Genomic DNA, 22,867 nt, shown 5'->3' with positions numbered 1-22,867 from the left:
CAAGGCTCTCCATTGGCTTTCGTCTTTCACTCGTGGCGATTAATCGTCGTAAGTATCGTGGCTTTAAATAATTTATACAATTTTCTGTACTTCCGTACCGACCGTTTAAAATCCCTCCTTTTTCAGTGCATCCGCAGTTTATTCGTATGACAAACACCCTGTAGGTTTCGTTGCGCCCTTGAAATTATGGCGCCCCATCTTGAATTCGTCATTTTTTATCTGTCAAGTTGTTCGAGTACCTGTCGGAACTCGAAAGGCGTTGATTTCGTTCGCGTGACCACGGCTCAAGAGTGCATTACTTGAGATATTATCATTATCACAACCATTCCATCAATGAGTTTTCACACCATTATTGCGAGGGTTAAAGTAGTCACAACCGCTACGCTTGAACCACGAGGCACCGCCCCTTGCGATTCCAAACCGAGAGAGAAAATACTCGCCCTTTGAATTATGTTTTCTTCCTTATATTACACGGATTGCTTGAGGTAAACCCGGAAAATTTTGATTTAAATGGTTGATCATGACTTTAATGATTGGTTTGATTGATTGATAATGTAAAAAAAAAAAAAAAAAAAAAAAACTTTTTTTAATGGAAAACTGAAATTATTACGCGAGAAAAAAAACAATTCTTTGAATGACAGAAAATTTCCTCACAATTGAAGAGAATTCCTATAGATAAATGAAATTTTTCCAGAAAAAAAAACAATAAAATTGTTAAAATACACCTCTTTACTGTTCATTTTTTTTTTCAAATTTAGAAAAATGAATAAAAAAACTGAAAATGAAAAGAAAATACTCTCTATGATCCAGAAAAAATTATTTTCTCTTCGACGTGAAGACGTTTTTTTGGCCTACAATAAATTAGCTTTGACTTTAGCGCATATTTCCTTCAATTCAAATGAACTTATATTCCAGATGAAATTGCCTTTATTATTGATACTTTTTTGCAAGTGATTAATGGAAAAAACTTTTTTGAGCCATAAGCTTCAACGTAAACTTAAAAATGTCACCGGCCTTCTCCATCAATCAGCTACGATTAATAATAATAGAAAAGAAAAAAAATTGCGTCCCATTTAAAAAGGACAAAAGTAGAGCGCAAACGCTAAGAAATGTCTCTTAATTATTAACTTACGCTTGAGAGTTGCCTTTGTAGAATGGAGTCTCCTTCCCGATGGCGATCCACTCCTCCGACCCGAAATTCCTTGTGATGAAACATTGAATCCCAGGTTAAAGCCCTCTGGTACGCTTTGGGGGTACTTAAGTGACCACTATCTGCCCCGGGCGTTGGAAGATCTGTAACAAAACGGTCAAGATGTCGCACATCAGATGCATAGGTTTCTTCCTAGAAAATACTAATGAACCGATATAAATACTGGCCTCTTCAACTGCGACTGGTTAAGTAAAAGCAAACTGTAAGAACCCAAAAAAATTCGGATATAGCGTCAAAAATTACATGGGAATCAATTAAAACATTGCTACCCGGGATTTTTTCAGGCTCTTTTCCCTATTTGCCTGGACTAAGGCGACATTTGAACGTATTTATGCTAAAAGGAACTATGTTTCATGCAAACCCTATGCACATAGTTCCTTTTGGCGTAAATACGTCCATTTCTTCCAACGCGATCGACCCGATCTGCATGACAGCGCCTGGATGCAACTATACGTGTTCAACGGTTGTCCGTGTTGCATGCACGAAATACTGAAGGCGTCCTAGCTTTCTCCGTACACAGCAAAAATACCGCAACTTTAGGATGCAACTATTCGTCCTTAGCGGTCGGGTAAGTTGCATATTAGTAATATTGAAGGGGCACTGATTTTTTCACGTTTAAAAGCCATGCGCACTATGGTTTTAAAGTCAGAATCGAATGAGCCGCGCCGAGACAATCAAAATAAATGCATATGCTCATTGCTCATCGCAGCCACAACTAGTAACCTCCGGTGACAGGCTTAGTTTTGAGTGAAAACATGGCTTTTGTGACTTGTATAACAGGTTGTACTGGTAATGCAACTTTGGATAAGTATTGTGCACAATGATCTGAAGTACAGTACAACATAAGTCTAAATTTTCAGTTTCAGCTTAGGTAACATATGAGCTTTTGATTATCTGTATTAAAGTAGGTTATAGTCGTTACGATTTCAATTTTAGTGACCGGAATCTGAATCCGTAACCGTAACCTCAGTTTTGGCTCCGAAGTGCAGTCACAGAAACTGATTTTCGCTTCCAAAACGTCACGTAACTGCATTCGACACTTGGACAGGCCATATGCCCTTAGGTCAAGTTCATTAGGCCGAAGTTTTTTTTCTCCAAGAGGGGCCGAAATTTTTGGAAATAGATTTGCAGTCTCGGAAGAACCGAGGAAAAATAATTTACGCAATTCGTTCAATTTGCTACGTAACCTATCTGCGAGTGTTCGAGCCCGCAAGGGACACTTTGAAATTCTGATTCGTCTCAATGTCAGTTACGTCAACGATTCTACGCGAATGGGACGTCAAAACGGAGACATGGAACTTGTTTGGAGCGAGCGACTATCATAAAAAAATCCTTATCTTTGAGCACGATCCCACTTGACGCTGCTGTTCCGCTATTTTAGTATTTTTTACTAATACATTAGTTAACATGACCGATGAACAAGGAACTCCAAACCGACGTGGGACTAGTTTTTCCACTCCTAGAACGCTTTCGCATCGTGCTACGAATAATTTCAAGTGCATGCGGCAACTGAAAACACAATATTTATTTTGGTTGAGTGTTTTGTCGCGAATTTGCGGAGGAAACTCAGCTTCGACGACGGGATTTCAACCCGCTGGCTGACTTTCAGGCACTATTTTCATTTGCGAAACGCAGTTTTTCAGACGATGAAGACAAACATATTGATATTAATTAATTATATAAATAAAAATAAATTTGAATACGAGTTTGGTGATGCTCCCACTAGCAGTCAGAAATCAGGACAGATTTTAACGAGACGCACAAAGTTACACCAACTTTGAAACTGGAAAAAGAGGTTTGAAGTTATTTCTCGATAAGACTTATATAAGGACGAAGTTTAGCGAATTTTTTAACGTTCAAAACATTATTTCTGGACTAAATTTCCATAGAGTACATAGAGTCGTAATGTAAGTGGGAGAGCTGGCGCCACTTTTAAGCATTTTCCATGTCCCGAATTCCGAGACTCCTGTGTGACGCCGAGTCACTTTTTCGATACATAATCGATTGTTTGCGATACACGGGTACCCGGCCATCCGATGACAACAACAACAACAACAACAAAGGAGATAGGAATTACCACGTATTCCACACCGCCATTTTGGATCGAAAATGTATCGAAAAAGTGACCCGAACTCGGCGCACACCGGGCTCGGAACTCGTCGAGCAGAACATGGCGCCATGCTCTCCCAATCATATTACGGCTCTATGTACTCTATGTAAATTTCAGACAGATGAAAATGCATGACTATCGTTTGAATTAAACTCAATTTTTTCTACATAGAAAAATACGATTCGGTGTGTTTCTACTAAATTCGACTCATCTCATTCTCGCACGAGAAAAAACCTCGGCTATTCGGTTCAGAGAGCTGAGCTGTTAATTGCTTAAATCAACCGATTCGGCTAATAACACCGAAAAACCATGCTTTGCGTGTATTAAATTCCAAATCGACTGAAGTTTTCAGTTCGAATGAACCAAAAATTCGGAGCGTTGAACTAAATCTCTGGTTTACCGATCTGAAGTTGGCAGTGTAAACAAATGAGATCGCGGTTCGCACGACTGAGATTTGAGTCCTCTGGGCTGAAAAGCGTTGACTAAACTTACTCGAGGAATTTTCCCCACGCTCACCGAAAATTGGTATTTTGCAGGACATGTATTTTCGCAACAGCTGAATTAATTGTGATACTCCTAAAATCAATATTATTTGTTGACAAGCTCGGAGAAAGGAACATCCAGATCGATTCAATAAATAGGCTCGATAAAATTGAGCAAGAAAAAAAATAAAAAGAGGTATACAAAAAGTGAAAGGAAAGGGAACGGACAGGAAAAAAGAGGAAAAGGCGGATGAGAGAGAGAGAGGGAGCTAAAATACGAAGAGAATGAACCAGTCACGGAAAAAAATCAGAGATACATTTAATGTCGACCATTGCTTACTGCCGCGACAATTGAGCTCAAGTTTTTAGTATACCTAGGTATATGGTGGACACTTGCTCACCCGATTACTAAATTCATCGTTTCGCTCACGAAAGAGTCTAACTACATTTCAATGTTGCCAAATTTTCCCTAGAAAATTTCGTTTTTACCAGGAGCATCTTGAGCATTGCCGACCGAAAATTTCACTGATTTTTCTTCTAAACTTAAGTGGAAATCAATACAATCTTGGACAAAAATTGCACGGGTACATTCTTGTAAAAAATTCAATTTTTCGAGTTAATTTTGCAATCTTCAGACGGAGTTAGGTTCCTTCGTTCGGCAAACCACGAATTTCTCACGAAAGAGTCTAACTACATATCAATGTTGCCAAATTTAACCTCGAAAATTTCGTTTTTACCAGAGGAATCTTGAGCATTGTCGACCGAAAATTTCACTGATTTTTCTTCTGATCTTAGGTGGAAATCAATACAATCTTGGACAAAAATTACACAAGTACATTCTTGTAAAAAATTGAATTTTTCGAAACAATTTTGCAATGAGTCTAACTACGATTCAGTGTTACAAAATTCCCCGAAATGTCATTTTTACCAGGAGAATCATGAGCATTGCCGACCGAAAATTACACTGATTTTCCTTCTAATCTTAGGTGGAATCAATACAATTTCAGACAAAAATTGCACGGGTATATCCTGTAAAAAATCGAATTTTTCGAGCCGATTTTTCGATCTTGGAATGGAGTTAGGTTCCTTCGTTCGGGGAACAATGAATTTCTCGAGCCGGACAGCGACGATTCAAACGGGCGACAAACGGAGTAATTATAGAATGTGTCAAAATAAAAACAAGCGCGATAAATAATTGCTTTCCGAACTCGGCGCGATCATCGATGGCCGAGCTGATGGTTATAAATCAGTCTCGTTTGCCCCACGTGCGTCTCCGCTCCTCGTGCCTCCGACTCGATTCATCCCGCGTAAACAGATCCGATTCCGCGTTCCGCAGGGATTTTGCATCGAACTGCACTCGTGCGAAAGCGCAAAAAGAAAAAAAAGTCATGAGGCTTTACGCGACCAAACGATACAAACATCATTTTGGAGAGCGGTATTATTAGTTATCTTATCTTAATTGTACTTGGACGCACAAATTGATGTTCGGAACCGTTAGGATAGTTCGTCAGTATAGTGCTCCTCGGATTGATTTCAACATCGTTGCAGTGATTTTTCTTCGTGTGTGAAAGTTTCGGTGATTTTTCCCGCTCTTGAGATGTTCGGGGGTTGATCGGTGAAATTTAGTTTTATGCAGTGCGAAACAGGACTAACTGATAATGGTTCTCGGTGAGTTTATTTTCTCTTTTTTCGATGCACTGGAAAAAAGTCGCTTGGATCTCGAGTCCATACTCTTAGAATCATCGACGAGAAAAAATAATCTTGATTTAATCGGATTTTCGCTTCAATCGAGAGCCAAGTCTCTTAGTTAAGGCGGGTTTCCTTTTGATTCTAGCAAAAGTCCGATTGAATCAAGAGTATTTTTTTTCTTGTCAATGTTTTCAAGAGTCTGGACTCTCGATCGAAGCGAATTTTTTTTCCTGTGTGCAGTGGGAGGGACGTTTAACTTTTTCCAGATGCAATGGGTTTGTAGAATAAAAATAAATACGACGAATCAATAATTCAGTAGTTACGTTATGCAGAGATAAGACACTAAATCAGTTTCACCCAAGATTGACATGATGTTTGACCTTCGCGTTGATTATTTCTTGTTCCTTGTCTCCACGCGGAAAACGACGCATCGGTTTGGAGCACAATACGTCGTTTTCCTCATGAAAGAGCGTAACTGCATTCTAATGTCACCAAACTTCCAGCATTTTATTTTTACCAGGAGAATCTTGGGTATTTCTACCTGTAAATTTCATTGATTTTTTTTCTCCGATCTCGTACAAAAATCAGAAAAAATTTGGACAAAGATTGCACATTGTACAGGTATATTCTTGTGAAAAATCAAATTAATCGAGTCAATTTTGCAACCTTGGAATGGAGTTACGTTTTTTCGTCCGGAAAAAGACGAATCACAATTGCAGCGACTGGCAAATGGATGGATTTAACCAGAATCAACTCAACTGAATTTCGCGTTGCCTAATTTCATCTCAGGTTTCAAAAAACTAAACAATTCAACGCACTGGAACTTCCTCTAAATTTTCTTCAAATTATCGAGCATATACTTACAAAATTGCAAATCAGAATTTTGCATATTTATATGTTAAAAAAATAAAACACGAGAAGAAATGAGCAACGTCCGATTCAGTTAGACTGATTCTGTTTAGACCTCTCCGTCATTAGAATAGAATAGAATAGAATAGAATAGAATAGTATTTTATTTTACCCAAAATAACGGGTTTATAAAAAGAGGTTCTTGACAATTATATGAGGTTCATTAAAAAAAAAAAAAAAAAAAAAAAAAAAAAAAAAACAACAGCTTCATAAGCCAGGTATAAAAGTATAAAAGTGTAAAAGTGTAAAAATTTAGGGTCTACTCGTCTACTCTTTCTACTCGTTTAGGATAAAAGATCTAATTTTCATTGCTGATGACAAAAACATATATATGAGCGACGTTTGATTCAGTTAGACTGATTCTGTTTAGACCTCTCCGTCATTAACTAAACGGTTTTAACCAGAATCGACCTAACTGCATTTAATGTTTATGATATCATCTCGTGTTTTATTTCTTCGCGTGCGTTTATTATAGAAGACAAGGATCGAGTTTCATGGAAAAGAACACTGTCACATCATGATTGAACCGAGAAAAAGAGTTTCATTCCTCCATTAGATTCTATGTTGGTGATAAGATCCAACGTCTATTTTCATATTCAAAATTCAACTCCTCTTAATTCACTGTTGCTCAAAAATTTTCTGTTTACTCGAAACCGTAGGGGTAGCGTTAAAGTTAAAGGGAAGCAGGCAAACTTTCCGACAAAAATAAATGTAATGAACGGTAGTTTTGCGGTAGGCACGGTAGGATAGCAACACACCACGCCCGCGAAAAATTAAAAGTCTGCAAAAAATATTTGATAAGTGAAATTTATCTTGAAGTTATATCATTTTACATTGAGCCATACGAATAGATGAAACTTCAAACTCATTTGGACCGTGTTAAGCAGAAAGTAACGTAGCCACTTCAGCTATTGCCAAATTTAATTGGGCAATTCAGTTTTTTACATAAAAACGGTTATGCGGGTTTTTGAGCAAATTTCAGTGAATTTTCGGCATAGTACGAAGTCTCAAAGGAATCTGCACAAACGTTCTCTTCTAAAATATTAAATTGCCCTGTTAAATTTGGCAATAGCTGATGTGGCTTGGTTCCTTTCTGCTAAACGCGGTCCATGTGTCTTCGTTCAAAGTCCATATCACTTACAATGAGTCCCTTTCCGTTATACTCCATCTATCAGCTAATACCATTCAATATTTTTGCGTGGCGTCCCTATCAACCTTTCTTTCATTTGAAAAGATGAGACAAAAGGGTGACTTTCTCAGGGTGAGGATTTAGTCTTGTGACGCATGAAAGACTATCGAATTCAATCTGCAACAAAATGGATAAAATTTAAAGAATCCGACGTATACGAATTTTAAGCATTGCTTTTCTAATTTTGGAAAAAAACCATAGGTGGATCCAGACACTTCGAACGGAGGGGGGGGGGGGGGTCTGTAGGGCTTCCCCTGAAAAATTTCGAAATTTTAAAGCATCTAAAATGCAGTTTGAGTCAATTTCGTCATGAAAATGCGCGTCCTTCCTCCTACTTCCCTTCGTTCCTTCCCCTTTTCTTTTTTCCATTTTTCTTCTTCCTCTTTTTCGAGCGAACAGAGGGGGGGGGGGGGGGGGGGTTGCGCCCCCCTACGCCCCAGATCCCCCTATGGAAGAAACCAAGGTTCCGGTTTTAACATCGACCGATTCAGTTACCTACATGAAACTGATTTTACTTTAACAAAGTTTTCTTGTTGTATGTTCTGCAGCCCGAACCACGCTATGGTACATAGCGTTTTGCGGATTCGCGGTGAATTACATGATCCGGCTCAACATAAACATTGCCATCGTTGGCATGGTGAGACCGAAACGTCAAAGCATAGAAGTGACGAATTTTGCCCACGTGGGTAACGCAACTGATACACAACAAGACAATGTTACTCACTCTGGCCTGGAGACGACACATTTCCTGACTGGACCTTTAAAAGGCAGCCTGAACGTTACGGAGGTGGATTTAGCTACAAATTTGAATGATCTAAAGGCAAGTAACCGAGGAATCCTGTTTAAGGGTTGTCATATTTTCTTCAACTTTAAATTCTCTGAGTATCCCTGACTTTCTCTGACCTTTGAAAAATTGTTTTTCTTCTTTCTTTTCTTAATACGCTGACTTTTGCTAAATTTCGGACAAATGTCCTTGTTTAGAGAACAAATCGTGGAAAAAGTCATTCTGTGGCTGGTTAAAAGATGGCAAGCCTTAAAAATGATCAGAGAGGATAATAACATTTGAAAGATCAGTGATGTGTTTTAGTAATTAGTAGATGGGTCAGAAATTTCCTGACTATTCTCACGAAGTCCCTGACAATTCCGTTACTTTATTCCTGTCCTCTGACTCCAAAATTTTCTTATTAAATTTTCTCGTTTTGGGACCAAATTATGAAAGAAAAAAACCATTCAATAGCTGGTTAAAAGATGACAAACTTTAAAAATGACTAAAAAGAGTGAACAGATGAAAGTTTAGTGATATTTTTTAGTGATTAGTAGATGTGTCAGACATCCCCTGACTTTTTCCACGAGTGACCGACTTTTCCCGGTCGTCGCAAATTTCCCAATTGTTTCTGATTTTCCCGGTTTTCCAGACCGCCGGCAACTCTGTAATTTTTCAGCGGGTCTGGCGCACGCAGTGGAACGAGTCAATAGGAGAGGTCGGATAAAATTTTGAAACTTTAAAAGCATCATAACTCCGGTCATACTAAACTTTGAGGTTTTAAAAGTGGTCTCATTGGTTCCCTCTTGAAATTTTCTTTGGAGATCACCCCATAAAATTTAAAATGTGACGAAATAAACATCAAAATTTCCGACTTTCTCCTTAAACGTCCGACTTCTCCTATTGACTCGATCCACTGGGTGGCGGTGCTCGCAGATTGGAACCCTGTGGAGCTGTATATGTAGACTGATTCCATAGAGAAAAAAAAGGAGGTGTTTGCATTTCGGGCATCTTGGAATTTTTCATAGAGTATCTATAGCTTTGATGACGTCGTTGGGTACAGCGACGTTTTTATCCTGTCGATTTTCTTGGAAATGGTGTAATTTAAGGGAAAAAGTCATTCTATAAAAAGTGCTTGAAATTAAATAAAGAGTTGATTTAAGTAAAAAAATCGGACATTATGGTCCGTTTTTACAGCGTCAACATAACCCTCAACGAGCGTCTTGTTTACATTGATGACGTAGGTGGGTACAAATCCTCAAGATGCAAACACCTCCTTTTTTTTCTCTATGGACTGATTCAGTAGCTATACGCTACTCGTCGTGTATTGCTGTTCGATACTTCTAATGTAAACAGACACATAACCTAGTTTCATTCATGCTGCAGTAGTGGAATGCGTCAAGTTCCTTGCAGCCGAAATTTCTTGTGTTTAATGAGTCGTTGATTGATTTATGATTTGTTAATGACAAAATCACGATGAACCATCACAATGAACTCCTCATAGACTTTGGACTTGAGGTTATACATTATGGTTGTGGTTGGAACCATCAATAATCGATCGGTGGCGAGACGTGAATGATCGATTTTCGATATTTCCTCATTAGAAGCTATAGTCAAGAATCGCTTATTAAGTTGTTTGTCCGAATTGCAAAATGCAGTCCATTTATAAGCTCCCATAAGTTCTAATATCATCCGTATTTTTAGGGGTGATCGAAAATTTAAGATTTTTTTTCTTTGTATATTTATTGATTTGTTTTTGAAAACATCAACGAGTAAGAGACACTTTCAACTGAGATTGATACCGAAGAATTATTTTTAGACAAAAATTTCCGCATTTTTTTGTTCATACGAAAAAATCTCAAAAGTATTATAAAGACCTTGAATTACTTGTTCGTACATTCTCAAACCTTCCCGAGGGCTTGAAAACTACCGAAATTGGATTTGCGACGTCGGTTTCTTATCAAGCACCGCGGTTTCTGAATTTGTACAGGCTAAAATATAATCTAGCAAAAATCTTGTTACGGGTAATCAGGAACACCCTGTATAAACCTGCATATTATACCCACCCGCTGAGGGCAGGAGGCGGAGAACCTCTTACAGAATCTATTGCATAACCTGCCTTCTCTCCGTATTTTCCGTTCAGTATGAGCTCACAACCTGTAATTAAGGAGAGAGGAGCATTTAAATGGTTGTTTACTGGTTTCTAATTTAAGAAAATGTGTTCTTTCCAGAGGCTGGACAACTTATTCGAATGGGACGAGATCCAGCAAGGTCATGTTTTGGGAGCATTTTTTTGGTTGCACTGGGTGTCGCAAGTCCCGGGCGGTATGTTGGCACGTAAATACGGAACGAAGAAAGTCTTTGGGCTGGCCAATTTATGCATAAGTCTCATGGCTTACCTCATACCCTTCTGCGCAAAATGGAGCTTTGGGGCTTTGGTGGCTATTAGAAGTTTACAAGGGATCGTCAGCGTAAGTTGGAATACATTTGCGTCTATTCAACTAAATAGTTTGATTTTTACTTCAAAACCTAAAATATAACCAATATTGTAACACACGTACTTACATGCGATTAAAATTGTGGTTGGTTATCGAGTAACAATTCCTGGTTTTTCGTTTCCTAGAAACTAGAAAGTTAAGTTCTTTTCTATTTTTCTAATTCCTGGTTAATTAGTTTCCTATTGGAAACAGTTACTTGGTCTAGGAACATGCATCATCAAATTAAGTTAAAACAAAAGATCAAAGAGACAATCGAAAAATTACATTGCAGAGTTTTCACTGATTCAGTGAAGACAAAATCAGGATTATTCTGTTAAAAGAAACCGCTGTTTCAGGAAAAGAAATCGACAGCTGAAGAGTCTGCATGAGGACGAAAGTTTGGCGAATAGGCTGTTATTTCTTCAAATATCAAGCTGGATAATTGAAGAAGAGCATATGATTCATTCCAGATCCCTGAAATGCGTTTTTTTTTATATTTTGCAAAAAAAGGATTGGTTCCTAAAAATATAGAACATCCGTTGAGATTTTGGAAAAATGGTTTCTGGATTTGTGCCGCGTGATAACATGAGCTGGCAAGTTTTTGCTGGTCTGAAATATTTCCGTTTTGAATTGCGAATTTTTGAATTTTGAGTAAAAATGTACTACGTTACATACAAATTCTATTCACACAGTTCTTTATAGCGTGGATACGCCCATCTGTAATTCAGATCGAATGATGAAAAAATCTTACAATAAGACACAACTTTTATTACATATTTACAGAATTTCAGTAATAATCTTGAAGATATCTCGAAACCCACTTGATGCTGCTTCTAAAATATGCTCGCCTATTTATTATATAATGAAATTTATTTGTGAAGGGGTTTTCATGGCCTGCCATGCATCACATGACTGCGATATGGATTCCACAACACGAGAGGAGTAAATTCGTCTCTGCTTACTTAGGTTGGTATTTCTAATAGCTTTCAACAACCGGTTCTCAAGTTTAAAAAGTTAAGAGCATTAGGCAAGAATTCCCAAGCGCCTAAGAGGACAAAATATGTAACTTATGATAGTATTATTCGCTTAAAAGAAAGGAACATTTTTCATTCAGTTTTTTTCAAAATTTTCCTTACTGAAAACAAATTTGTGCATGAGCTTGAACTAAAATTTTTATACGCTTAGATTGGCCTTTTAGGACACTAAAATTCTTATTAGAGTTGCCATTTCTTGCCATAGATCAGATGATCAGAATATTAAAAGTTCTGTGATAAAAACTATATGAGGGGCATTTGAATAGCAAAACGTACGGAAAGTTCGTAAACAATAATGAAGAATTTGCACGAAAACATTTTACTGCTACATCTAATTGTAGGAGTGCTTAGTGAGCTATGTTTGCAAAATTGTTCAAACTTTTTTCTTATATGAAAAATTGTAAACAAATAAATTTAGATGTGAGAAAATGTACCGCCTTATGACGTAATCTAGAGGCACTTCCTATTGGAACATATGTATTTTAGCAGATAAGGTTTTCATGTTACCTGCAAAGTCTCCATTGTTCCTCTCAAAACATTGAGGCTTGAGAGTACCTACTTCATCAAAAACATACAAAATCTCGTAAACGAACAGGTTTGACTATCTGCTTGCGGGCTAATTATTGGAATTATAGACAAAGCGATAAACAGGAAAGATCAAGGGAAAATACGGTGATCCTATTGATTGAAACGGATGGTCCTCATAGACTACGGGTGAAAATTGTGGAATAACTAAAGGTTCTCTCACGGGTTGCCGAAAGTACGTCTATTGCAACCACCTGCTTCCACGAATAAGATCGCAGTATTTTCCTTCATCTTCTTAGTCCCTTGCTTTGTCTATCAATTTCAGCGATCAGATCGTAGGACATCTGATTAAATGCGTGCTTTTGCTATTTGCAAATAGATATGTTATCGAAGCGTGGAGGTATTAATTTTTTCTTTTTTCTGTTTCCGCTGCGGATTCTAAGGAAGCTCTTTCGGAGCAGCGCTGACCTATCCTCTATGCGGGTTCATCATGGACAAACTGTCCTGGGAGTGGGTGTTCCACATCACGGCGACGATAGGGGTCGTGTGGTACGCGTTTTGGTGCTGGTTGGTCTACGACACCCCCGCCCAACACCCGACCATCTCGGCCAAGGAGAGGGAGTATATCCTCATGAGCAACGGGGGAATGACGCATCAGAGGAAGATGGTAAGAACCGACGATAAAAGAATCAGTAGTATCAGTATCGACGGGCTGATTAATGAGATAAGTGGACAAATCAGCAGACAACGAAGACATAGGGAAAATGCAGCAATCCTATTGGTTGACATAGATGGTTGTTATAGACTAGGGCGGAAAATAATGGATTAACTATATAGGATCTCCCGTGGGTTCCCTTTTTATTGTTCGTAGAGATGATATTCCGTTTCAAAATTTTAATAATTGGACCGAGTTCATCCGAAAGGAACTAACCCACATCAAGTTGAAACTACGAAAAAGAGGTTTGAAGTTTTATTCCTCCATAAGACTCAATGTGGAAAGTAAACTTTAACCCTTTACTTTCACACACTAATATTTGTTTCCGACTTCCAGTTTTTGGCAGAAGAGAATATGCAACTAGAGGAACTCAAAAACATTATCATCTCAATTTTTTCAAAAATGTGGGTTGGTTCCTTTCTGATGAACTCGGTCCAATTGTGGTAAAGTGCAGGGGTCTTGTTCGCATTTTCGCTCATTTCGGACCGAAAAAGTCAATTTTACTTTAAAAATAATTAAATTGTTTGACTTCTCGATGACTTGGTCGACTTCTCTTAATTGCACCGAGGGCCAAATTGGTGCAGAGAAGGAACCGAGTATACACTTCATTCTCTCTCAGATTCCCTATTGCCACAACAATTCGGAAAAATATGCAAACTGTATACTGGTGTGTACGGAGTTCTTCCAAGCAACTAACGAGAACACCCTTGTTATAAAAAACGTTCGTTTCCTATCTTTCACACTTGATCCAACTGATGCTTAGTCAGGACATTGAAATAAGTAAAGGTATTCAAAATGAGCCACACCGAATACCGTAATATTTCGATGTTTTAAATCTAACAGTCATTTTGTAAAATAGAGGAAAAGGAAGAAAGAGAGAGTGAAGGGGAGATAGAGGTAAGATACAAGGAGAAAGAGAGACAGAATGAGAAAGAGAGGAGGATTATACTTTAAAAGGTGCTCTCACTTCAAGCAATAAAGGGAGGACAAACGCCAACCGGAGCGCCTTCACTTTTTTGAATGCGACACGCACATCCGTTGCGCACGAATAGTTGCTCAAGGCATTCTTGTAGATGTCGTCGTTGTATGGAACTACTAGCGTGAGCTGTATAATGGAGACTAAAGAACTAGTGACAGACTATTAGAAGAGATATGAGAATGTGATCTGCTGAAGGATTCTGAGCGAATTATAGACTTAGAATGAGCTCATTTGGTGGCAAAAAGCTCTGGTGTAAGGCAACTTTACGAAAATTGGCTGCAGAAAACCTCTATCAAATTGCAAACACGGGCTATCCTAAAATGAGACGATAAGTTTTTTATTATTTCAGAATTTTCTCAGTTTTTCAGGTTTTAGGAACGAAAATTTTCCAGACTTTTCAAGGAAATTGAGACTAAAAATACTTTTTACGCGATGCCTTTAACGCAGAGAGTTCTAGTTTCATTGAAAATCTAAATGAAAATAAGTAATATTATGAAATAAACTTTTTTTTCAGTTACCTCCAGTTCCATGGCGAGAGATATTGACGTCCACCGCTGTGAACATGAATGTCATCGGGCAGTTTGGCGGCATATGGGGGTTGTTCACCCTTATGACCCAGGCTCCAACGTACCTCAAAGTCATTCATGGCATCAACATTAAAATGGCAAGTAGACCGACACACAATTAACACCTGCAACACATTAGAATAAATCATCATAAAGCTATAAGTAGTGATAATGAACCCAACTTAATCAAAAACGAACCAACTTCTTACCGATGACTTCTTCTGCACTGGTAAAAAAAAACTCTTGGACCAATGCCGCATTGCATTGACTTACGAGTGCAGTTTCTTGTCGCCGGATTTAAGAGTCTTGAACTCTTGTTTCAAGCGGATTTTGCATTGAAACAAGAGTCCAGACTCTTAAATCCGGCGACAAGAAACTGCACTCTTGAACCAAGAGGTTTTTTTTACCAGTGTGAACTTCTAAATTTTGGACGGAATACACGGCAAAATCAGCTGCACTACATTTCAGGTCACCTGATCAAAGTTTCATTTTTCAACAGAAAAATGTACAACATACCGCCCTCGAGAAGGCAAAAGAATCGTTGCTCTTGCAATACTCATGGTGAATTGGACTGTACTTTGCAATTTGGAACTATAAATTCTGGCTCTTCTGGAAAAACACTTATGTTCATAGGGAAACGTTGTTCCCCTAATACGTTGTTTTTAAACCGGGCTAGAATTCATAGTTCCAAAATGCAAAATGAAGTCCAATTCTAGGTTATATCTGCGTTTCTGGTATTGACTAGGGTTTCTTTTATGGTAGTAAATAGTTCCTTTCAAGTGCTGCATTGTAACCAAGACCGAACTATTTGTTACTAGAGTACCTTTATAGACAGAGTATGGCCGTTCGTATATTTTTACTACAGGAAAACTGTTCCGTTTTTTGATTGGTCAACGAGTTTTTAGGCTTCATGATGCTCTTAGGGCCGTAAGTAAACAAACAAGATGGCGGCTCACCGTAACATCGATGAGAAGCTAAATTTGACAAAAATTTCAATTATGCGGCAGTAACAATTTAAACGAGCATATCTACGAATATAGCACACGAAAAACACATAAAAACATTGTTAAATTGCCTTTCATCTGTAACACAGGAGGATGTAAGATGTGCATAACCTCAATCTTGCTTGCTGATAACGGCCATCTTGTTTGTTTATTTACGGCCCTAAGAGCATCGTGTCAGCCTATTCGCTCGCGACCAATGAAAAACCGGAACAGAAATGGCCATACTCTGTCTATAAAGGTACTCTATTTGTTACCATGGGCATAACATTGTACCTACGACTGACATAGTGGACAGGACCTGGATACCACAATGAGCGCTGTAGGAGCAGCGATTCTATTTTCTTTATGTTGAAATTTTCTATTCATTTGCCCTAGATTATTACGAGTGCATACTCATGAAATTGAATGTCAGGATCAATGTCAGAATTCTCTCTTAATTTTCTGTTAAAAATCTAGAACTGGGAAGGAAATCACGCAAAGACAAATTCTAGTCGAATCCATCATTTTTTGATGGTATTGCTCATGACACTATTGTGTGATACATTTAATCTAATTTTTATGTCTTAAAGTTGATACGATAAACTATACATGTTCATAAACCCATTTATCGTGAAATAATTAACTGAATATCTCTTTCATACTTTTGTTTTTCCTTACTTATGCGTAGAGCAAATAAATCCGACGAAACTGCCATAAAAACTGAACTAAAAAGTTCTGTTGAATTGACGCTGGAAAATTGTGACTTCAAACTTTATTCGCGCTTAGAAATGGCAATTTTTCGAAGGTTTGTCCGATTTCTTCCCAAATCACTTATTCCCGAAGAGAATAAGATGGCACTCTTGAAAACTTAGAATGTCATGATTCTTTTTTCAGAATGGCATTTATTCCGGATTACCTCATTTATGCCGGTGGGGATTTTCATACGGGTTTGCAATTTTCTGTGATAAACTACTACGAAGCGGTAGATTTAGCAAAACTCTAGTCCGAAAAATAGCAACAACGTTCAGTAAGTAGATTTTTAATGCACTACCATTGGCCAATAATCAAGGCTTTCAGCATTTCCTTTTCAAAATTCTAGGTGGTAAACAATTTATATACGAAATACGCGAATCGACTTGCGCTGAGAGCATGAGCTAGATTTAATGATTGCAAATCGAAAGTTGAATACAGAGGAAAATACGATTCATTAATTTGGCCCATTTTGCACATGGACAAATGACCCATTAATTTTACAAGGTAATGACTACCGTGGACGCGGAAGTTTTTTTTTTTTTTTTTTTTTTTTTTTTTTTTTTTTTTTTTTTTTTTTTGAGTTTTGTGGCTTCTATTCCTTTGTATTATTTAGATAGGAATCTACAGCCATTTATAGACAGATACGCGGAAGTTCACTCTCAAAATTTTCGCTTTGAGAATTGCTCTTGGATAAGTTTTTTTAGTGGAGGCAAGAAAAATAGAGTAGAGAAACAATTTATTTTGGATTTTGTAAATGCTGACCCCTATCTACAAGAAGTAAGATGGTGTATTTACTAACTTACATAAAACATTTTAAACATAGGCGAGAAATCGTTAAAACAGTCCCCTTCCGCAATGGAATCATTGACACAACAGATTTAACTTGCGCATGTACGCGGTCCCAAAAAAGCTGATCTCAGGTGAAGCGTTTAAAGGTGTAGGGGCTTAAAAGTGTATGTCAATTGAGACCGTATTGTGTATTTATGATTTATTTATTTATTTTCTTTTTTGAGAGCTTTCCCACATACGAATTAGTGAGCAATTGAAGAACTAAACGGGACTTGAAAATTGAAAAGATGATATTCCGAGATTATACGAGTTTTATTAAGAATGTCATCAAACAGGGTTGTCGTGCATATATGCCATGTTGAAACTATTGATTTTATAGAAATAATAGTCGGAAAGAAAATTTATAGAAACGTGCGATGCTTCAAGCATGGAATACAGGGTGGAGGTACCATTGATGTATTTTAATTCTCTTTTGTTTCGATAGGTACCATTATTCAAGGGCTGTTAGTGTGGGGTTTGGCGTATTCAGGCCACAACACACCCCTCGCAATATTCTTCCTCGTGACAGCCACCATGGTCAACGGGGCCGTTTCTTCCGGGCCTCTGGCCAGTTTGGTTGACCTCAGTCCAAATTTCGCAGGTTAGTAAGACTATTCTTTAATTGTCGAAAAAGTGCGTTCTGTATTATTTTCGACGGTTTTTAATCCCCTCTTCTCCAATCTAATTCGACTAACAGATCAAATGAAAGTTTGATGATACAAATGACGTCATTTGTGTTTTTGCCTTGAACCGATGTTAATTAACTGTAAGCGCTTATACCACGGGAGTTAATTTCCAGACTTGTTTCAAATCGATCCGCTAAGGTTAATTTCTGATCCACAAAAGCAGTTTTTTTTGTCGAGCTGACAATGAGTGAAAAAATTGGATTTGAAGATTTCGAAGGAAAACTTAACCCGGAGTGCTAAAAAAATAACTTCCGTTTATGATGATAAATCCGTTTACCGTGGACCGTTACAAATGAGCGATCGACCTATTATCCGATACTCCATTGATCCTTTCAATTGAAGTCATAATATTTTTGGACAAACACTGATTGATACTTTGTTTCAGGTGTGCTGCAAGGGATAAGTGGGATGATAAGCGTGTTCCCTGGATTCATTTCTCCGGTAGCGGTTGCTTATCTCACATTAGGAAGTGTAAGTATACGCTATTTAAGAGGTCTTATACTTTAGGGTCGAGTCCAAAGGTATTCCTCATTCGATCGCTTTACGCTGACACTGTGAGGAGCAAATCGTAAAAGGGTTGTAACGAACCGTGCAGCTAGATATTTCGTGAAAAAAGAGAGGCGGTTTCAGAGACAGAATAATTTACCAACCCCGCACTAACAATCTAAGCAATGTATCATCAAGTCACTAGCGGACCCAGCAAATTGGCAACATTGTTTTTCTCCATTTAAACCTGTGGAAATGTATCGATTCTTGGAGAGGCCAGGTGCTCCAGCAAGAGTCGATTGCTTTAGCATACGTTTAAATGGAGGAAATTCGGTGTTGCCAAATTGCTAGACCCGCCTCTGGATGAAGTGAGGCAAAACATAAAGTCGGAGGTCATTGCTACTTTTTGCCGAATACGATCTTTTAACATTAAAAGAGAAAAAAGAGAAGAGATACCCCGAGTCTTTTCGATACGTGTAACAAGATGCCATCGATTAACATATCTAATGGGTGGCGACGGCGACGTGGATGAAAACGCTGGAATGCAACTATTTGTGCTCGAGGGATGTCCATATTGCATATACGATAAATTGAAGGCGTTTTGGATTTATTGATGCCAACAGGCCAACACTTGAGTGCAACTGCTCGAGATTGAGGGATGTAATTATTGTAATAAGTTGGAAATGTATAATTTATGAGATGCAATTGTTCGTGCTCGAGGGATGTCTTTGTTGCATATACGATAAGTTGAAGGCGCTTTGGATTTCTTAATGCCAACAGGCCAACACTTGAGTGTGACTGCTCGTAATTGAAGGATGTAATTATTGTTAGAAATGTGTAGTTTTTAAGATGCAACTATTCGTGCTCGAGGGACGTCCATGTTGCATATACGATAAATTGAAGGCGCTCTGGATTTCTTAATGCCAATGATAGTGCTTAAAGTATGTAATACGTACGTAGTATTAAAAATGTATAATTTCGTGTTTTTTCTAGCAAACGGTGGAGCAATGGCAAAAAGTATTCGTCTTGTCGACGGCGATAATGGTCATCTCAGGAGTCATATACGACGTTTTCGCCACATCCGAACTGCAGCCGTGGAACGACGGAAGCAAATCTACTGACGACAAAGCCGAAAAAATGAAAATTGTGCAACCTATCGTTAAAAGCCAAATTGTCAGAATACTACCGATTAATGAAAAACCAACAGACCATGATAAAGAGGAAGATTTTTAGGGAAAATTTTCTCTTGAAAGGACCCTTGACATAAAAGCAACGGAGACGCCTCCGGCTTTTCGTTTTCATTTGATATGATGTTCTTTACGATCCCTCGTGAGCTGATTATTTAAATTGATGGACAAAGCTATAGACAAAGAATACATAGGGAGTATACAGCGATCCTATTCTTCCGCGCTAAGGAAAAACGACGTATGAACATTCGAGAGTTGCCAAGTTTCCTTTGATGAAATGTTTATTTTTGAGGAAAATTATGAATATTTTTCCTTGAAATTTTCAGGAGGCTTTGATCAAAATACAAACAAAATTCCCTGAAAAATTGGAAGAAAAATATTCATAAGTTTACCAGGGAATTCATGTTTTATCAGAGACAATTTGGCAACGCCTGAAGGTTCATACGGCGTTTTTCCTTACCACGGCAGTATTGGTTGGTATGAGTGGTTCCTATAGGCTAAGGGAGAAAATGATGGACTAACTATAGGGTCTCTCGTGGGTTGCCGTGCATTAGTCTATTACCTACCTTCTTTGTCCATAGCAACCACCCGCTCCACCAATGAGATCCCTCCATATCTCTTTTGTCTTCTTTGTCTGTACCTATGTTTCGTATTAGGAAACTCATAAGCTCTCAAGGTTTCCACATAATGTCAATTTTCTCACTGCTTCAGAACAAAAGGCTCCGCATTCTCAATCATAACTTCATGAAAAAACACGTAAAGAAATGCCGAAATATACCTTTTTCAACACTGCTTTTCTCAAAATTGGGACAAAAAGTATAACTTTAAAAGCTCACCGTGCTTAGTAGGTCGTAAAAACATCATATCATATAATAAAACAATTGAGCCGGCACCAAATCCCAGGGTTTTCCGTCCAGGGTGACATGACATCCCACCGACGAAATTATTATTTTACGGATTTAACCGGGTTCACTCTACTTGCATTTGACGTTGCTCAATTTTCTATCATGTCCAGTTTTTTAACAGAGAACCAAACTATACCTAACGCCTCTAAACATTTTGAGAGTTTACCATGGACTATGGAGAAAATAGTCTAAAAATTCCAAGTTTTAGTGCTGCTTGGTTTTCTGTTTCGAGAATAAAACATCAGAGAAAATTGGGCACCGTCTGATATAGTTACGTTAATTACAGGTTACGTTTTGTCCAAATCTAGGACGGTCCAAATTCGGCTTTGTCAAAATTAAATTCACGGTATTTAAATTGCAAAAATACGAAGAGCTGAATGATATGTAAGCCGTGAAGCCACGCAAACGCGTGACTAGATTGCATTAGTTTCAACAATTTCACTCCTACCATACTTTTTAAAGAGCATAATACCGAGATTTTTTTCGGAATTCTCGGCGTATCTTCTGAAAGGGAAAAGCAAAGATACACAGAATTTTGTGAAATATCGATATGATCAGTAATAAGTTATCCCTTAAAAAATTACCTATAGTAAGATCCGAGATCTGAACCGTGGGCTCGCGGTTTTACTATTGATGTGGGGTACGATGTTAGAAAATTGGCCAAAATTGAAACGATTTAAGCTGAACGCATACATTAAAAACAGAGGCTACGAAAACTGAAGCGTAAACTAATGGTGGTTGTATTATGTTTGCAGCCTTTCATTGATAAGAAAATGTGATAATAGAAAAAGCTAAGAAATAGTGAATTGTTTTTATTGTTTTTTTGTTTTTTTTTTGTAATAAAACTTTAAGTAACGTTCTAAATTTTTTGATTCATTTCCCAAAACCACCCGACTCAATGGTAATATTTCAATCTAGGGTGATATTTAGGGACGATTTTAGGGTTGGGTGATAGCGACCAAAACCAGAATGTACTGTTAACTTCACCAACAGTAGCGCTATGCATGCCGCATGACGATAGTAGCCCCTATACCATTATGCAACTCAGAGTCACAGTACATACAAGAGTGACAGTTTATTTTTTATTATCGTGCTGAGGTATATCTGAAGACAGTGCGAGGTCGTCGTCTGTGGTGCGTTAATGCATACATGTAAATATGTAAAAAAAAAACACAATTTTCCAAAAGTAAGGAAAATTAGAAACCGGAGGAAATCGCAATGGCCAAGTTACCAATAAACCATCCACATCCACATTTCATGTTAGTTCCACAATGGCATACTAGAGACACAAAGACTGAGCTGGCGCAAAGGTAAAATTGTCACCCATGAAAACAACAAATTCAACGACTCCTTCCATACAAAATGAATGCAGTAGAAATGAAAAATATCTCCGGAGGGTCCGGACCAGAAGACACGCTCATGCGACTTGGGACCCATTATTTACGAGAAAAAAGGAAACACTAAAAAATGTGGTCCGAACTGTATGTAACAAGAGGATACAATGGTGATGGGTCCACTTTATTTTGCAGGGAAAACAAGACTAAAAAGTTCAAAAATTTTAAATTGAGTAAAAAATTCTAAGCTCTAATGAGTATCATAACGTGACTGTACTCAGTCTAGACTGTAACCCTTCAGGCTTGTACTAATACTAATTAGAGCTCAAAATGTCTGACTCTATTTGAAATTTTTATAAGTAACAAGGTGCTGAAATAGTTCTGAGTTCACACTATATTGCGGGGAAATTGATGCCAAAAAGTTCAAAAATCCAAATAGAGTCAACATCTTTGAGCTCTAATGAGATCAGTACATGGCTCTACCCCCTCAGTCATGTACTCTTTCAAGCTCAACATTTTTGACTCCGTTTGAAATTTTCGCCTTGTTTTTCCGGCAAAATAGGGTGAACCAAGCACTATTTCACCACCTCATTCGTTCCCAAACGTCAAAAAGCCCTGGTAAAAATTGGCAGTAGAATCTGTGTTCCAAAATACCATAGACCTACAGCGGGCTGTAAGATTTCCAATAGCTTCTATAGCCGGCTACACAATTTCTTATAGCCTTTTACAGCCAATGGCGATTAAGCAACAGCCAGGCGATAAAGTGTGTGCTAAACGTTACTAATTACGGATGCTAGGACTTAGTGAGTTTTTGGAATACTGCTCTCTTTTTGGGCCGTAGTATCTTGATTTATTTTGCGAGGAAAGCTCCGTACTTTTGATGGGTGCCTGCCATTCCTAATATATTAGAGCGCCTTCAGTTTCGTATGATGTTGTGCAATACGTTTGGTGTGAAATAGTTGCTTCAAGCGCCGTGGGCCGTGGCACGCTGCGGCGCGGCAGGCGGGCAGCCAGCGCGGAACGCGCATTGGCGCCTACAAACCTAACAGGGATACTT

General features: G+C 38.1%; 2 protein-coding genes across 2 annotated transcripts in view; one reads left to right on the top strand and one right to left on the bottom strand.

Moving 5' to 3' along the window:
* The window catches only part of MFS17 (Major Facilitator Superfamily Transporter 17), an 82,016-nt gene extending 80,717 nt beyond the window's left edge, over positions 1-1,299 (bottom strand). The window contains exon 1 of the mRNA XM_019053745.2: positions 1,133-1,299. The gene's annotated coding sequence lies outside the window, so the exon portion shown is untranslated. The remainder of the gene's footprint in view (positions 1-1,132) is intronic.
* Positions 1,300-5,074: 3,775 nt separating this feature from the next.
* Positions 5,075-20,930, top strand: LOC109038628 (sialin). Its single transcript, XM_019053738.2, has 10 exons — positions 5,075-5,470; positions 8,138-8,409; positions 10,584-10,823; positions 11,711-11,795; positions 12,832-13,055; positions 14,597-14,746; positions 16,526-16,658; positions 17,658-17,813; positions 18,284-18,369; positions 19,378-20,930. The coding sequence occupies exons 1-10, from the start codon at positions 5,461-5,463 to the stop codon at positions 19,615-19,617; spliced, it is 1,596 nt and encodes a 531-aa protein (XP_018909283.2). The 5' UTR covers positions 5,075-5,460; the 3' UTR covers positions 19,618-20,930.
* The last annotated feature ends 1,937 nt before the right edge of the window (positions 20,931-22,867 follow it).

This window comes from Bemisia tabaci, chromosome 6 (genome assembly GCF_918797505.1).
Source record: "Bemisia tabaci chromosome 6, PGI_BMITA_v3".
Lineage (NCBI taxonomy): Eukaryota > Metazoa > Arthropoda > Insecta > Hemiptera > Aleyrodidae > Bemisia > Bemisia tabaci.
The sequence above is the reverse complement of the archived record's forward strand: the minus strand, read 5'-3'. Positions and strand labels throughout refer to the sequence as shown.

Bases quoted from the DNA above. Each gene is read 5' to 3' on its own strand.
- LOC109038628 (XM_019053738.2), top strand. The intron at 8,410-10,583 runs GCAAGTAACCGA...TGTTCTTTCCAG, and splicing joins CAAATTTGAATGATCTAAAG to AGGCTGGACAACTTATTCGA. The intron at 11,796-12,831 runs GTTGGTATTTCT...GCGGATTCTAAG, and splicing joins ATTCGTCTCTGCTTACTTAG to GAAGCTCTTTCGGAGCAGCG.